Here is a 17363-nt window from a genome sequence, read left to right on the forward strand (position 1 = left end):
TTAGAAACAAGAACCTGGTTCCCACCTCTACCCTCTCCAATCAGGTAATGTATTCATTACCTGATACAAATGTTTTTGCATTTCCGAATGTCTAGATGGTTCACACCACACCTCTTCGCTGGAGTGTGGATTTAATATAATTGCTTTGGTTGATGGAACAGCTATATGAATATTAATGCTCAGTTGAAGTATTTAGAGAGACACTGAAACATAGCTTCCTCTCCTTGTGCTAAGCATGAAATTACCTATGATACCAATTGTATTACGTGGCCTTTAGCTAGTCCTCTTGGTACGTGAAACAAGGCACCACGGAAGATGGAAGCACAAGAAGTAGAGGGCATCCTCCTTGCCCCTCCAGCTCTCAAGAACCTTGGGAGCATCTCTGTGAAGGACTTAGCTTTCCCATCTCTAACATAATGAGGGTTTCTATGGAGCCGTTGTAGCTTGTTCAACCTTGGTCGGCTAGCCATTCTGCCTTCATTGTCTAGCCATCCTCCTCCTATTCACGAACTGTCTGGGGGAAGAGAGGAGACTTACTAAAATAAATGTCATGATTTTCTGATTAGATCAGTAAACAAAAGAAATGCTGTTAAGATGAAAAAAAAAAATTATTCTTTCAACTTGTATCCTAAAAACTTAAAAGGATCTATGAAACTTGAAACGATGCTGACTTTCTCAATATTTACTTTGAAAAATAAATGTACTGATTTTAAAAGTAGCATATGCTCTTTTAAAGAAGACCTGAAAACAGACACATATAAAAGGGGAGGAAATGAAAATCCACAGCCTCACAAATCAAAAACCTGCATTGTGACATGTCGATGAAGATGTTTGTGGGCTTCTCTACAAAGCGTACTCCCCACATGGCTGAGACCATGTTGTATTTAAAAACTGTATTTTACTTACTTTATCTATCATAAGAGTTTCTAATAACATTTAAAGATCCTTAGGAGCATTTTGAAGGGCTACATTCCTAGTTCTTTTAAAAGGTTATGAAATACGTGGTCATTTAGAAAAATATTCGTATGTTCTCCCTGTACTTTTTTTTTTTTTCCCTTTTCCTTCCTCTGAACCTTAAATTTCTGTCTTAAGTCTTGGATTCTTTTCCTACTCTAGACCCACCTTTCTGAGCAGCTGTTGAAGACTCGCCTGGATACTCTACTGATCAAGTCAACAAGTCAAAATCACGCCATCACCTTCTCTCTCACCGACTCTTCCTCCTGGAGACTTTCTCTCGTCACCCATGTCTCTGCCTCCCTATTACTCTCCCACCTCCCTCTCCTCCCCATATCCTGTTTTTACAACCTTTCAGACTCTTCTTCCACAAGGTCTCATCCACCTGTCCCTCTCATCTAAGGTGACCAGATTTAGCAAATAAGCATACAGGACACCCAGTTAAAGCTAAATTTCAGATACATGGATAATTTTTTTAAAGTATAAGTATGTCCCATTCACTGTTGGGAAATATTTGAGCTAAAAATTACTTGTTCTTTAGATGAAATCCAAATGTAACTGGACGGCCTCTGTTTCATTTGGCAAGCCTACTTCTCCCCGAGTCTCTACTGCCCCTATTTCCACACCTCTCATCTCTTCTCTAAGCCAGTCACCTAATGACCTCCAGGTCTTCACGTCTAATTCATTAATCTTTACAAATCACAGCTCTAACGGTGTCATACTTGACTCACCACGTTGGTGGTTCCCCACTGTCTAGGTCTTCGTGCTGACGTTTAGAAACGTCCATAGACACCCCCCGAGCAGCCGCCCCAGCCCCAGGCCCCACTGCTGCCCCGCGGGCTCTCAGCTCCAGTCAAGTGTGGGCCTTGTGGTTACAAAGCGCACCCTTCCCAGGCCTCGGCTCCCACCCCTTTCCATCCAGAACGCCCCACCTCCTACGTCCAAATGCTGTCTCCCTCTTCACAGAGCCCCACCCTCAGCGGGGCCCCCTTCTCCTGTGTGAAGATCATTAGTTGTTTATCCTACCCTTCTGGCAGGTCAAAAATAGTTGGAAATTGGCAAATGAATATGGTGTAGGCTAATATAATAAAGCGCTTCCTTGTGTTACAACTTTCCGCACAGTCATCATCTCACCCATAGCCACAAAACATCCAGTGGTGACTGTCTACAGCAACGTTCTCAAGGTGTGGTCCTCTGCCCACATTCAGTGGAACCACCGAGGGAGGGAGGGTTTGTGGACACGTGGTCCCCAGGCTCCACCCTAGAGCTGCAGAATCAGATCCACAGGGAGGAGCCTGGAGATCTACACCGGGAACAAGCTTTGCAGCTGAGTGTTACACTCACGAACACTGAGAACCACTGGCCCACGAGGAAAGCCTTCTCAGTCTACTCTACTGACACTGGTCCCCACATGCATGTAATCCTGCCTCTAGTGACTCCAGAGGCTCAGGCTGCTCTTCCCACTTTAAGACCCAGCCTGTCAAACACTCCTACCGGTCCTGCCAGCCCCAGTCAACGTCTACCTCCTCCGTGAACATTTCCCCATCCACTCCGGGAAGTCTATAGGAAGAGGCACCTGTGTGACTTATTGTCATTAATCATGCATTTATCCCCCCAAATGGGACAGAACGTTCATTCAAGACAAAGATTTTCTCTACATCTCCCCCTTAAAGAGGCTAATACCATGTTAGGCTGTGATAATTTCTAAATAAATAGATATTACATTAGTATCCAAGCAAGGTCAATATCCAAGCAAGTAACGATTTAAAGCAAAGATGAGAGTGTTTCCAAATAAGGGGGCGGGGGGAGGGGGGAGGAGCCTCCATCTGTGAAGAGGCATGTACACATTCACGGGTCCATTCCGGGAGAAGGTAAATCCTAGTTCAGCAGCGACAGGCTGCAAGCAGAAGGTGAACTCTGATGATCTAACACGCTAGGGCCTGCCCGTCAGCCTTCCTCATGGCTGCTCCCCTTCCATGGGCTCTGGCCCAGCACAAGTAAGGAAGAGTTTCCTCTGCTTGAGAGCCATGCCCAGATCCGCTCCAAAAAGACACTGCAGACTCAACAGATGAAGCCCATCATCTTTACCCCTCCTCCTCCTCCTCCTTTTCCTCCTCCTGTTCTCCCTCCTCCGGCGCTATTGCCTATTTAGTCACTGCCAGAAACTCCTCCCTCTCTTCATCTCCCACCTCCTGGAGGGTCTCCCTCCCCTAATCTCTCTTCTTCCCCATCTCCCTCCCACCACCTTACTCAGGCCCACCCCATTTCTCACCTGAGCCTCCTCGCTGGCTTCCACACCTCTGTGTTTGTGGAAGCAGATCTTCACGTCACTCTCACGTTTAAAACTTTCTCTGAGCCCCTCATCCCACAGGGTAAAGTCCAGACCCTTATTCTGGACCCTGGGCCTTTAACAGTTTGCCTTGAAGTCGATTCAACTCAATTCAATTCAGCAAACAGCCGATAGTGCCTTCCAGGGGCCAAGCCAGAGATAGGAAACCAAAGGAGCTCAGCTACAGGGGAGACGGAGACTGAACAGGTCGATGCAGTGTGATGGGCTTAGCAGAACCACAGGAGGCTTTGGAGACTTAACCGGTTAGTGGTAACTCCTACAGGGCGTTAATGCGGAACCGGGGCTACAGTTAAAGCTCCTGCTCCGGTCGGTCCAGAGCTCTTCATATTACTGAAAGCAGCCTGGCCAAAACGACCTCAGTCTTGCCCAACAGAAAGAAACAAAACAGAGAGAAAAGACCCAAGACGATCCACAATTAAAATACAAATTAATCATTAAAATGCAAAACCCATAAAAGTTACTAGAGAAACACTAAATCACAGTGAAATAAGATCATTTAAATACTGCATTTGTAAGATGGAAACACAGGTAGATGGACCACACTTAAGCATGGCCCCAACGAAAGCCCGTGACTCACCTACTGGGGTCAAGTAACACAAAACAGATAACAAGTTACTTGCAAAGGCTAAGAATCCTACTTGGTCAGGGACAAAAATGGGTACCTATGCCTTTTTATTCTGATATCTATGAAAAAAAACTAGGAGAAAATTATTTTTTAAAGTATCATAAAAATATATGGGGGAAAAAGGAGAAACATCTGTAACAAAAATAAATTATTTTTTTTTAAAAAGCATAAAAATGCATATTAAAGTCTTACATTTATTTTAAAGAACTAAGAAACTAAATTTGAGAAGGCATTAAGTGATTTATAAGATAATTCCAAAAGGAGATTTGAGAGGGTGTCATCTCAAAATTAAGGCTGAGAACATCAAAGGAAAAGGAGATCATAAGAGATTACCTAGGATACTCTGCTCTCAGGACGCAGCGTGCCTTCAATCCAACAGAGAGCTAGTCTGTATTTGTGGGACCATGTTTTTAAACTGCAGACTTTGAGCAGGTCAAGAAAGCAATTTGGTGGGTCATGACAGTCGATTCCTTTTCAAATGAAAGGTAACAGAATCTCATAGAAAATGCCAGTTGCATCAGAGGGAAGAGGGAGAAAAATGGGAACATGTGTAATAGTGTCAACAATAAAAATAAAGGTAACAAAACCAAGCACCGAGTGTCATGTAGAATTGTATGTGCGTGTGTTTAGTAGTTCAGGAGGTAATAAACATTTCATATGGGAGTTGCAGTCAAAGTTTGAAAAACACTCTTTGAGAACCCTCATTAGAAAGAGTTCTTTTAAAACACATACTGAACACACTTAGGAAGAGTGACCTTTTCCCTCATTCTTGGAGTCTGTGCTAAAATTAAACAGAGAATGAGGGTGGAATATTGAAACAGAAAGGAGGAAACAAATTAGCAGAATGTAAATGAGCGGACTGATAACAAGGGGCTAGAGACCAAACAGATGAGATAAATGAGCTCTCAAGATAACTAAAGATGACCTGGCTATTTCCCTTGCTCATTGGAGCTACCGGATACATAACAGCTGCTCAATAATTACTTGTGCAATGACTCTCTAGAAGCACCTGCATTCTCTCTATGATAACACAGTACCAAGCAGTGTGATTGTTGCTTTTTTAATGATGCCGGCCTCCTCCCCTGGAGCTCCCTGAAGGCTGGGTGATGTTTGGTCCACAGCTGCATCCCCACCCCCACAACAGGGCCTCGCAAGTGTTCAATCAATTTTGGTTGGATTTAACTAAAGGGCATCAAAGGGCAATAAAGATCTAGTTCTCATATCCATCTGATGCTTGAACCCCCTTTGCAAGAACAAACTGATTTCAGTTCATTGAACAAAAGATATTCTAATTAGAGGAAAATAGCTCTGAGCTTAAGTTTCCAAAGAGCAAATAGCTTGGAATCTTTTATGTGTCTTGGTCCAGAGGTCAGGTTGACTCTAAGAATTTGTATCATCCTTTTATAGAATCAGAGCCTCTTGAAATGTCCTGACTCCTGGGGACACACGGAAGATGTTTATTCTAGTCTGGACAGCTTGAGGGCAACAACCAGCTTGGACCCATAGTTGCTGAGGTCTCTCAGAGGTGTGCCCACATGGCTAACGGGGGCAGGCAGGATGATCAGGAAGCCCAAGGCAGAGGGCTAGATTTGAAGAAACAGTCAACTGACCACGTAAGTCAACAATAAATCAAGCCCCAGTGCTTCCCCACAAGAAGCCCAGGCTGAGGGGAAAAGGGACATGGCTTGGACGGAGTCATTTGCCTTCCTCGCTCCCCTGCAGCTCTGTCACACTTCCTTGCTCAGGTGTCCACACCCAACTCCTAACAGCGTGGCTGCGTGGGGTAGATTGATAAGGGTGCCCTGAGCGTGAGCATGGAAGGCGGACAGTATTCCTTGGAAAGGCATATGGTGAATTATCGGTGGGGGGGTGGGTGAAAGATGCCTTACACCAAAGCATCAATTCGAATTCAAATTCAGAGGAGAGCCTACTATGCCCAGCCGGTGTGACTCACTGGCTGAGCATCGACCCATGCACCAAGAGGTTGCCAGTTCGATTCCCAGTCAGGGCACATGCTCAGGTTGTGGGCCAAATCCCCAGTGGCAGGCATGCAGGAGGCGGCCAATCGATGTTCTCTCTCATTAATGTTTCCAACTCCCTCTCCTTTCCTCTCTCTCTAATATCAATGAAGAAAAAAAAAATTTAAAAAACAGAAGCCTACTAGTCACTAGTAACTCTTCCCAGAAAAACACCCCAATTGCTATTGGAAAGCCCTTTTTTATAAGGGACACTGATTAAAGGCAGAGATAAATGTCATTTCCCTGCAGCTATATTAAAGCAATGGCTGTACCATTCATGTGTTCTGTTCCTTGAACACAGTCAAATCTCAGGTCCGCGTGGCTGAGAAAGGCAGGGAACAGAATAACCCTGTCTGTGGAGTTCGATGGACACCAGGAATCCAGAACACTTATTTCAACAGTGTCAGCCTCCATCCCCCACCCCGTCTCTGTCCCTGTCTCCAGCCCATGGGGAAGGCGTAGAAAGCACCCTGGATTATTAACCCGAGTGAATGTAACCAAGAGGGCACGTTCTCTTGGGCCGGGGGAGCAAGACGAGAGCGGCACAGTCATGCACTCGAAGGTCAAGCATGAGCACAGTGTGGGCTGCTTTTTAAAACACTACCTACATCTAGATACTTAGTTTGAATACCGATTCTAACTTTGGTGTAACTCACTTTCTTCCTGCCTCGGATTCCTAAAAATATCACATGTAAAAGATAAAAATATACGTCTACGACGTCTAGCAGTGCCGGGCAACTTAATGGACCAGCAAACTATATACATTATCATCAGGACTGAAGGATCGCAAAAGGGATGGCAGAGGTTTTGGAGTCTCGGGGACTCCAGGGTGCTGGCTCCATGGACCTCGTCAGCCGTGACGTCTTGGAAGAGTTTCCTAACCTCTCTGGGCTTTGATTGCCTCATATACAAAATGGGGATAATACAATCACTTCATCGGCTTATTCTAAGGATTCACTGAGCATCTGTATGTAAAATGCCTGGTACAGAATCGATGACCATAAATGAGGGCTCTTATGACGGCTGCCAGTTGAGAGCTGTTCTGAATCTACCTCAGGCAACCAGACGGATCTCTCAGAGGCCACTGATGCTCACCCCAAGATGTGCCCCCTGCCCCTGGCCTCCTCCCGTGTCCCCTACTACAGTGTATGGCACACCAGCTTCCCAGTTACCCAAGTAAGTCCTTCCTCAGGTCCAGTGGAGTCTACTTTGCAAATGCGTCAGCTCCATTTGCTTACCATCAGCCTGCCCCTAGATGGCGCCTCCATCAAGTAGCCCAGCCTTGCCCCTTCACGCCGCTCTCCCAGCTGCGTTAGTCACCTATCAGGAGCACAAATCCGACCGCGCCTCTCCCCTGCTTCAAACCCTTCTTTGGCTCCCCCAAGGGAAATCCAGGTCCCTTAATGTGGACTCCCGAGCACGCGTGGACCTGCCTACGCTCGGCCCCTGCCCCAGCCCCGTCCCCACCAGGCCCCTTCTCCAGCCACACTTACGCACACGCGGTTCTACAGATGAATCCCGCTCGCTCTCTGCAGGGACTTCACACCTGCTACCCCCTCTGCGTAGAATACCCCTTCCCTTCTCTTCTCCCTGCGAACTCATTCCCTATCTTTACTTTTCAGCTTAGGTGTCATTTCTTCCAAGAAGCCCTCCGACACTTGAATACTGGGTTAGCTGCCCCTTCCGCTCTATGCAAACATCTGCTTATTTATTCAGCTCTCCCAGGAGACATGGGGTCTCTTGAGGACAAAACCCCTTTTTGTCACCACAACACCCCAAGTGCCTCAGACTGCGACTGCCACAGAACAGGCACTCAAATATTTGTTGTTGGATCCGTGCTAACTAACAATTTCCCTGTGGTGCAATCTCTGGTTGAAGAGAGCAGTGTTGTTGGGCTGCCCAGTACCTAAGCCAACCTCGGGCACAGAAGGTTTCCTTCAGCAAAAGGAACACCTACCTAGGATGGCCACCACCTCGTCATCCTGGATCACCTCCAGGGAGCCGGAGACCACGAAGCAGAGGCTGTCAACGCTCTCTCCCGCGTGGTAGATGAGGTCCCCCGGGGCGCAGTGCACCGTCTGGAACTCCATGGCCAGTGCCCGCAGGCAGCCGTCGCTGGCCAGCCGGAAAGCCGGGTGCTCCTTGAACACCTTGCGGTTCAGGTGCACGCAGATGTCAGCTCTCATGTCCTTGGGGCAGATCTGCAGGACCTGGCCGGGCACGGGGAGAAACAGCGTCAGGGTCCTCCTCGCGGTGGCCTCCAGCCCACACTGCCCCTCAACACCTGCGGGCAGAAGCACCCCCCACTAGGCTAGACTGCACTCGAAGTGCTGGGACAAGACAGCCCCAGACCCTGTCCTCATGGGGTTTACTGTTTTTGGGAGGCAGTGACTACAACAATATGTCTTAAATGCTCAGAAGAGGATCCCAAGAGTAGGAGGGCTGGACGAATGGGGACTCTAGGTAGCTGGGGAAGGCCTGTCCGAGGAGGTGACATGTAAGCTGACACCTTTATAATGTGTCAGAGGGAGCCAGGTAAAGAAAGAACATTCCAGAAGAATAAAGGCTGTGAAGAGACCTGAGCAATAGTCAATGTGAATGAGAGGAAAGGGGTAGGACATGAGGTTTTGGGAGAACTCCAAGCAGGTGAGAGTGTAGAGACGTTTAGCTTTGAAAAGCCTTTGATTTATTCTGAGTGTGATGGGGACACACTGGGGGAGTGACAGGACCTGACCTGTCTTTTAGGGGATCACTGTAGCTACAGAGTGGAGTTGGAGGGTCCTGACTTGGGAGAGCAACAATGGAGTCAAGGAATCAAGTTGAGGCAGGTAAGAGAGATTGAGGTACTGGGCCCCTCCTCCCACCCCCTCTGTATGGAAGCTGACACCATGACAGTTCTAGAAAAGACCAAATAAGGATAAAAACTCCCCCTCCCATTGGGAAGGTGGTACCTTGCCCACTCCACCTCCACTCGGCCCAGGTCCACACCTTTATGAGTTCCTCTCCACTAGCCCAACGTATAAGCCTAGCCCCCCGAGACCCTTCGGGGTGAATTACTCCCTATCTGAGTGCATACTTTCACTTTAATAAAAACCTCTGTGCTTTACTGAATCTCTCTGTCTTGTTCTCGAATTCTTCCTTGCGTGGAGACAAGAACCTGGACACTGCCTCTGGGTGGAAGCCTCCCTTGGTCTCCCTGTGAGCCTCTGACATCAAAGTGGTCACTTGTGCAGGTGTCCAGGAGAGCACGTGGGGACTTGGACTGGAGGGCAGGATGTGGGGCCAGGGACAGTGATCATGTTCAGAATACATTTTGCAGATAGAGCTGACATGCTGTGCAGATGGACAGAATACGGTTGACTTAAAGAGAGACACAGCCCTGGCTGGTGTGGCTCAGTTGCTTAATCAAAGCACTTATATGCATATGTGCATAGTCCATGGACTCAGACAAATAGTGTGGTGAAGGCCTGGGGTAAGGTGGGGGCTGGGTGAAGGGAGTAAAACGGGAGGGTGGGGGGGTGGATTGGGGGACATCTATAATATTGTCAACAAAAGAATTAAAAAGTAAAATAAAGATACAGAGTAATATTTACTAAGCACTTACTATGTGCCAGGTATTGCTAAGGACTTTAGAGTGGTTCATTCATTTCATACTTATTTCTAGAACATCTTATTATATGTCAGGAATCATTCTGGGCTCTCAGAATGTAGCAGAGAGCAAAACAGACCAAAATCCCTGCCCTTGTGTAACTTAACATCTAATGGGAAGAGACAAATAACAAGCAAAATAAGTAAAAATTGCCCTGGCCAATTTGGCTCAGCGGTTGGAGCGTTGGCCTGCGGTACAGAGAGACCCGGGTTCGGTTCCCGCTAAGGGCACGTACCTAGGTTGCAGTTTGTCCCCGGCCCTGGTTGGTCGTGTGGGTGACAGCCACTCGATGTGTCCCTTCACATCGATGTTTCTCTCTCTCTCTCTCTTCCTCTCTCTCCGTCCCGCTCTGTCTGAACAAAAAATGCAAAAATGTCCTCGGGTGAGGATAAAAAAAATGAAAAAAAAAAAAAAAAAAGTAAAAATTTAGCAATAGGTGCTAAAGAGAACAGTAAGAAGGAGAGGGGAAGTCAGGGAGGGTTGTGATTTTACATTTTCAAGTGTTACATGCATTAATTGAATCCTCACAGAAACCCTAGGACATAAGTGCCACTATTGACCATTTACAGATGAGAAAACTGAGACACAGGGAAGACGATAACTTGCCCGAGGTGGTACAGCCGGGAAATGGCAGAGCTGGGATGTCAGACTAGGTAGCTGGACTCCAGAGCCTCACTCAGATGTCAACCACATCCTGTATCGTGTGGCTGCCCGAAACAAGCGGGCGTGTGATTTGATTCTCAGCATTTAGGAAATCAAGGCATCATGGGAACTGTAGGAGGCCACCAGGGTCTCATGTTTCAAGGAAATGGAAGTTTCTTAGCCTTTTCTAGGGGTAGAAATATTTCCTTGGACAAAATTTTTGCAAGAAACCACTGCATAGCCCCTTACATATTAAGTGACACACTAGGACCCAAAATGGACTTTTTCAGAGAAATTAGAAGTGTTTCTAAAATACTCCTTTCTCCCATCCTAGTCTATGAACAAACCTGGGGGCATAAAATCAACCTTGTCCAACCCTGGCCAGTGTGGCTCAGTTGCTTGAGCATCATCCCGTGCACCGAGAGGTCCCTGGTTCAATTCCCGGTCAAGGCACATGCCTGGGTTGCAGGCTTGATCCCTAGTGGGGGGCCTGCAGAAGGTAGCTGATGGATGTTTCTCTCTTTCTCATCGATGTTTTTCGCTCTCTCCCTCTCTCAAATCAATAAAAACATTTTAAAAAATCAACTATGCCCAGTGAGGGCATTTCTTCCCCATCCCTGCTTCTCTGCCTTAGCACAGGCCATTTGCCTTTGCGCCTGGTGTCACCTGTAAAACGCACCCTCCTTCCACTGGCTGCTGAGGAGTAAATGAAGTCACATCTACCAGCACACTTCCCCGGGACAGTGCCTGGCCCAGGAAGGGACTCAGAACTGCCAGTCCTCCGTCCGCGTGCCTCTGCGCTCCTGCTCTGGGGTTGCAGGATGCTGAGGTGGTCAGCATGTTCTCCAGGAGAGGGGATGAAAGACTGGTGAGACGGAGGGAAATTCAGACCGCCAGTGCTTGGGTGGAGTGCTTGCTAAAACTTTCCTCTTTACAGCTCATTCAAGCAAGACTTTTGTAGAAACGTGGATTTAATTCGGATCTCTTCTCTCCGAACAGAACACAGGGGAGTGTAGAATGCTCACGTGTCATGTCCAGATTGTGCCCGGTGGTTCGGAACAAAGATTTATTCCTTCAAGTTCACCTTTAAATATCTGGTGTCCCCTGGGCTGGACTTTGCTGGCAGAGGCATGGTGACAAAGTTTTATTCGTGGGCACTGCTCCCGGAGCTACCGAGAAGCACGTGTGAGGAGAGGGAACCTGGACTGGAGAAGTCACGGACGGTCACAGCCATCAGGCAACCCACGGTCCAGCTGTTGGCCCCACGCTGGGTGGGATGGGGGACCCTAATTCCTGTCTCTGAGGGAGGGTGTCAGCGTGAGGCCCTGAAACGGGCCACCTTCCCTTCTACTTGATTCTGAGGAGAGACTATCCCTGCTGATCCCTAAGACCTGGGAGGCCACAGGGAGATGTCACCACGAAGGCTCCTGGAGCCTCCCCCGATTGCGCAGGCGGCAGCACGGCTAAGAGCACAGGCTTTGGGAGCAGGCAGATCTGGATTCAGCTCCTGGCCGTGATGCTCAGTAGCCACGTGAACTTGAAGCAGCCCTAGCTTTTCCCGAGTCTCCGTGTGGGAACTGCGCAGAGGAGTCTTCAGAGGGCTCCCTGAGCCGGTGCCCGCAGCGCGCAGTGCCCGCGGGCTTCCGTTCCGGATGTGCTCAGGGCAGCAGAGCGCGGGTCAGAAGGTCAGAGCCCAACGGGCCTTAGAGGTCGGCCTCAGTGTTAAAAGTCATCTAGTTTCCAGGTGTCGCAGACTCAGGACAAGTGACCTGTTCAAGGTCACCCGCCAATTACTGGTAAACTGAATGAGTCCAGCACGGTCCCCTCCACCCCACACACAGCCCCCTCTGCTCCCTGGTCATCACTGACCATTCTGACCCAGAATGGAGGCGAGGGGACCCATGGAGGGGCACAGGACCATGGCACTGGTGGCCTCCACAGCAGCTGCCGGCCCGGAAGAGCAGCCACCCCAGGCCAGGCGGGGCTCTCTGGTGAGCTGCCACAATATCCGGTCCTCCTTGGGATCAGAACCTGGGGCAGATCCCAAAGCCTTCCAGGGACGCGAGGCCAGAGGGAGGAGAAGAGCAGGCGCATGCTCACACTGCCGCCCCCACGGGCAGCCGCCCAGCACAGCCCTGCGGTGAGGGCGGGCAAGGGGCTTCTTTCCCACACCCAGCTTTGCAAAGGCCTCCTGGCCCCTGGGGAAAGGAGCCCCAGGCTGAGGGATCAAAGTTCCTTTCTGCTCCATCAGCTCCCAGGCACCCACAGAACCCACGGCCGTTTTGAGAGAGCAGAGCAGAAACAACAGGCCCAGCTGGGGACCAAGTCCTGCCGGACCGATGTGCTGTCTGTCTGAGAAATGGGAGCAGCTCTGTTTCAGCTCCTCCTTCCCTCCGCGACATGTTTTAAATTAAAAAAACAAAAAGAGGAGCCCTGGTCAGCTGGCTCAGCTGGTTGGAGCGTCCTCCTGTACACCAAAAGGTTGCGGGTTCGACTGCCCATCAGAGCACACATCTAGGTCATGGGTTCGATTCCCGGTCAGGGTGCACGTGGGCGGCAACCAATCGATGTTTCTCTCTGACATTCTCTCTCAATTCAGTAACAACATATCCTCGGGTGAGGATTAAAAAGAAAAAAGTAATAGTAGGAAAAGCACACTCTTTGAAGTCAGACAAACTGGGTTCAAATCCTGGCTTTGCCATTCTTAACTCTGTGATCAGAGCAGTTCATAAAATAAATTGGGCCTGGCTGGTTTTGCTCAGTGGTTAGAACCCAGAGATCAAAGGGTCATGGGTTCGGTTCCCTCTCAAGGGCACATACCTGGGTTGCAGGTTCGATCCTGGCCCTGGTCAGGGTTATGCGGGAGGCAACCAGTCGATGAGTCTCTCTCACACTGATGTTTCTCTCTCCCTCCCTCCCTTCCACTGTCTCTAAAAATCAATGGAAAAATAGCCTTGGGTGAGGATTGTCAAAAAATAACAAAATAAAGTGGGCCTCTGCGTCCTTGTCCCGTGCGATGGAAATAACAGCAGGGCTGCTGGGGCGCCTGCGTGAAGCCTGAATGCGGAGCCAGGCGCGGGAAGTGCGGGGAGTGTCTGGCTCAGGGCCCCTCCAAGTCGCCGTAGCTGGTGCTGCGGTGTCAGTGTTACGTTGCTGTTGTTATTCTGGCAGGCGGTCAACACCACCCAAGTCCCAGTCCTTTTAAGCTGGGATCAGTTACGTTTAGTTCCATTTTTCCTTTCGGACGGTCGACTCTCAAGCGACTCTTCTAAGGGAGGAAGACTAGGAGAACGGATTGCAGATCCCAAGCCAACTGGATTTGGCTTTGTGTCAGGAGGCATTTTTGCAATAGCGGTACCTTTCTGTTTTCCTCATCCTGACAGCGAAAGGAATCGGCGTCCCCCGCGCTCTCACACATTGGCGGTAAGTGACGCTCAAAGACCGAGAAGCAGGGGAAACCGACCCAGGATTACATTTTTGCTTCTAGGCAATACACGGAGGAGATAACTCCTAAGTGAGTAACAGAAGGGCCCCTGCATCTTTCCTCTGTTTTTCCCAATACCACCAAAGTCCCCTCGCTTCATTGAAATGCAGCAAGAATAATGTGACTCTTGCACAACAACAGGGATCTGTGGTCATTTCCATTTTCCAGGTGGGAAAACTGATGCCGTGGGAGGTGCCTACCAGGGGCTCCGCTCAGGTCAGCTGATGGTTAAGGCACAAGCCCTCGCTCAGCATTTCCCAGACTTGTCTGATAAAAAGGATCACCTGGGCACTTGTGAAAACCACAGATTTCCAGTCTCTCCATACCCTCCTCTCCCCAGTTCTCATTCCCTAGATTTGGGGTAGAGGCTAGGAATGTGCTTTGAATGACCGCATCATGGGAATTCTCATCAGGGCCAAGACTAGAGTAAGGCTTGGGCACAAAACTGAAGGGGATGCTAATAAGTTAGTAATCGAGATAAGTCATAGTTTAATGCAATATTTACAAAAATAAAAATTCATGCAAAAAAAAAAAACCATGATGAAAAAGTTTGAGCAAACACAGGAGCAGTAGCAATGCGGTGCCATGTTGTGCCACCCTCGCCTGAGCAAAGGGAAACTCAGTAATACTGATTACCTCGCCCTGGGCGGCCCTGATTCTTATCATCATATAAGTTTGGGAAGTTCTACCCTGGACAATTAGATTTCCAGTTCCTCTTTTCTCCAGGAGATGCACCCTGTGTTTCCAATTTCTTAAATAATGGCTCCTAATTGCTGGTCTTTGAGCCGGGCTGATCTGGAAATCATCAGTATCTCTGGAGGCAGGACCTGGAAACCCAAAACTACCCAAGTGAATTGTGAGGCACAGCCAGGTTTGAGAACCACTGCCCCCGGAGAGCCCCAGGCCTCCCGGGGAAGATCATCCCCCCCCTCACCTTCTCTGTGTCAATGCCTCTGGACATGGACCAAGTGGACACGATATAATCCATGACTCGCTCACTCAGTCCCTTTGGCACCTGGTAGAGCTTCAGGAAGTCCCGAACGCTGTTGAGCATCTCATGGTACCTGTTGGTGTTGGCGTACATCTGTTGGAAAATGGTCGTCACATTCCCGAAGATGGTGGCATAAAGAAGAGCTAGAGGCAGGAGGAGGAGAAGAAACAACACGTGAGTGGTCCCTGAACCAGGGCCCAGGAATGCCCACCTTGCCCAGAGCAGGCCAATGGCCAGATCTGCCCGCCCTAGGACACTGTCCTGACTTCCCAGGAGAACCTCTGGGACTGGACCCCAAAAAAGAGTCTCCTAACACCAGACCAGTAGGACAAGGCCAGGGTGGATGGGAGCTGATATGACCCAGGCCATAGCTAGGATACAGAGAACAATGGGGGATGGGCACAGTTGGACTACTTCACTTGTAAAGCCACATAAAGTTTGAGCCGTGCCTGAGGCCACCAACCAAACGTGTTCTTATGTGTCCATACCAGCCCAAACCCAAACCTATCATCAAGTAATCTTTATCAAACCCTGCCATGTGCCAAGCACCATGCTACCTGCTGGGGACAGGAGGGTGAATGAGACACTCAGTCCTGGCCCTCACACAGCAAACAGTGTAATGGAAGGACAGACTTAGAATGAGTAATTACAAATAGATAAATAACAGCAAGACTGCCCAGAGCGATGAAGAATGCTCTACCTGTGCTTGGCACTTACTGTTCAAGTGCGTGTGAATACAACAATCCCCCTCACTGACATTGACTCCTGGGGGGACACGTGTGGCTTTGTTATGGCGAGAATAAAATCGGATCCCCTCTGAGGTGTAGCAAGGACTGCTCTGTGCTCCTGCTGCTCCCCCTACATTAGTGTCTCAAAGGAGGACCATTACATCATCACAAACCCCACCTTCTACCTCCACTCCCATGTGCCCTTGGACACTGAACGCAAGTGCCACCACTTCCAGGATGTCTCCCCACGAGGGTGACCATGACTCCCAGGCATGTCTACAGAGCTCATATTGCACATGCTTCTTTCTTGACAAAGCGTGAGTTGCTTGAAACTGGACCATCTACATGTGTAGATTCATACGACCAGCACCACATTCAAAAAGCAGAACGGTTCCATCGTCACAGAGAACCCCCTTGTGCCACTCCCGCTGGACACCACTAACCTCTTCTTCTTTGTAATTACATCATCTCAAGGATGTTCTATAAAGGGAATCATACAGTGTGTGATCTTTTGAGACTGGCTTTGTCCACTTAGCAAAATACCCTTGAGAGCCATCTACCTTGTTGCATGTATCAATAGTTCATTCCTTTTTATTGATAAATACTATGCCATGGTATAGACACACCACATCATTTGTTTCAAATAATCTTACTCGGGCTTAGCTGACTGACTAAGGGAGGGGGAAACAAAGAAGGAGAAAGGCAGGGATCTAGAAACAAGGGAAGGAAATCTTCAGTTCGGTCTGCCCGGCAGTGCTGGATACGTCTGCCTGAACAACCGAGGCCTCAGATCCACCTGAAGAGAATTGTAACCAAGGATCAGAAAGTGCCACCAGCTCTGGAAAGGTACCAGGGAGTGCATCAATCTGAGCAAAAGGAGGCAGATGGAAAGCAGTAGTCAGAGCCTGCATGATGCACACACCACCTCATACACAACAGGGTCAAAGGTCCTGACCCCTCCACCCCAGTGACGTCACCGCGTGGGCTCTGCACCCCGTGTCTCCGGGGCCTGGGTGGCTGCCCTGTTCCCAGTCACCCTGACCCCAACTCGATAAGCCTGTGTGGCAGTCCCGCCTCAGCTCTGTTTTCTGGTCCACAATCAACCCGAGGTCACACCTGAGGAGAAGAGGCACTTTACTCAGGACAGCTGCCAGATAGTGAATTTAATCTTGAGCATAAAAAAATAGCCACACCAAATCAATACAGAAAGAATAGCTCTCTTGTTAATGATCTGAGAACCAGGTGCAGAGCTGAGACGCTCGTGTTCTGGTCACCGTGAAGACAGTGATGCCACATCTGTCATTTGCAGCCCAAGGCGGCTCCCGTCCCGGCCTGGTTTGAGGCATTCTGGAAGGTTAACGGTCCTCAGGAGGGCCCTATTCAACTATTACTGCTATTACAAAATTTTATTATTATTAAAAATGGATAAGTCTGCTCTCAGTGCCCCCTCTCTGATTTTGTATGAAGCGGGGTTGTGTTTTCCATGTGTGCATTTCATTTACTGATGTCTTGCATAGAAAGCAGTCGGCCCTTACACACCGCCTGGCCGGGAGAAGACGTGTAGGTGCAGCTATCACCTGGACGTGGAAGGAGGGAGGGAGAGGGCTGCAACGTCACTGTCATGACTGAGCCTGGGTGCACAGGACGGCTCTCAACATGGCTTATTCTGACCTCTCCCAACACCAAGACAAAACACTGATTTGAATGAAAGGAGGTTCATTTCTGCATTTCAATGGTTTAGAGTTAATACTGTATCATATCAACAGTTCTGGGTCTCATCCAAAGAACAATAAGACAGTATTCTCTGGCTCTTAGTTGAAAATTTCTGAATGGAATTTGGGAGGAAGAATGGCAAACATCTGCCTCCCTGTTTTAAATTTATTATTCATTTTTACATACCTAATGCACACACAACGTTTACA

General features: G+C 48.8%; 1 protein-coding gene across 2 annotated transcripts in view; it reads right to left on the reverse strand.

The window, feature by feature from the left end:
- KCNH1 (potassium voltage-gated channel subfamily H member 1) overlaps positions 1–17363 on the reverse strand; it is a 323861-nt gene that overhangs the window by 79204 nt on the left and 227294 nt on the right. For both annotated transcript variants that reach the window (XM_036272815.1, XM_036272814.1), the window contains exons 8-9: positions 14657–14856; positions 7905–8157 (exon numbers count right to left, since the gene is read on the reverse strand). In XM_036272815.1, the coding sequence (XP_036128708.1) occupies positions 7905–8157; positions 14657–14856 (453 nt within the window). The remainder of the gene's footprint in view (positions 1–7904; positions 8158–14656; positions 14857–17363) is intronic.

This window comes from Molossus molossus, unplaced genomic scaffold (genome assembly GCF_014108415.1).
Source record: "Molossus molossus isolate mMolMol1 unplaced genomic scaffold, mMolMol1.p scaffold_m16_p_20, whole genome shotgun sequence".
Lineage (NCBI taxonomy): Eukaryota > Metazoa > Chordata > Mammalia > Chiroptera > Molossidae > Molossus > Molossus molossus.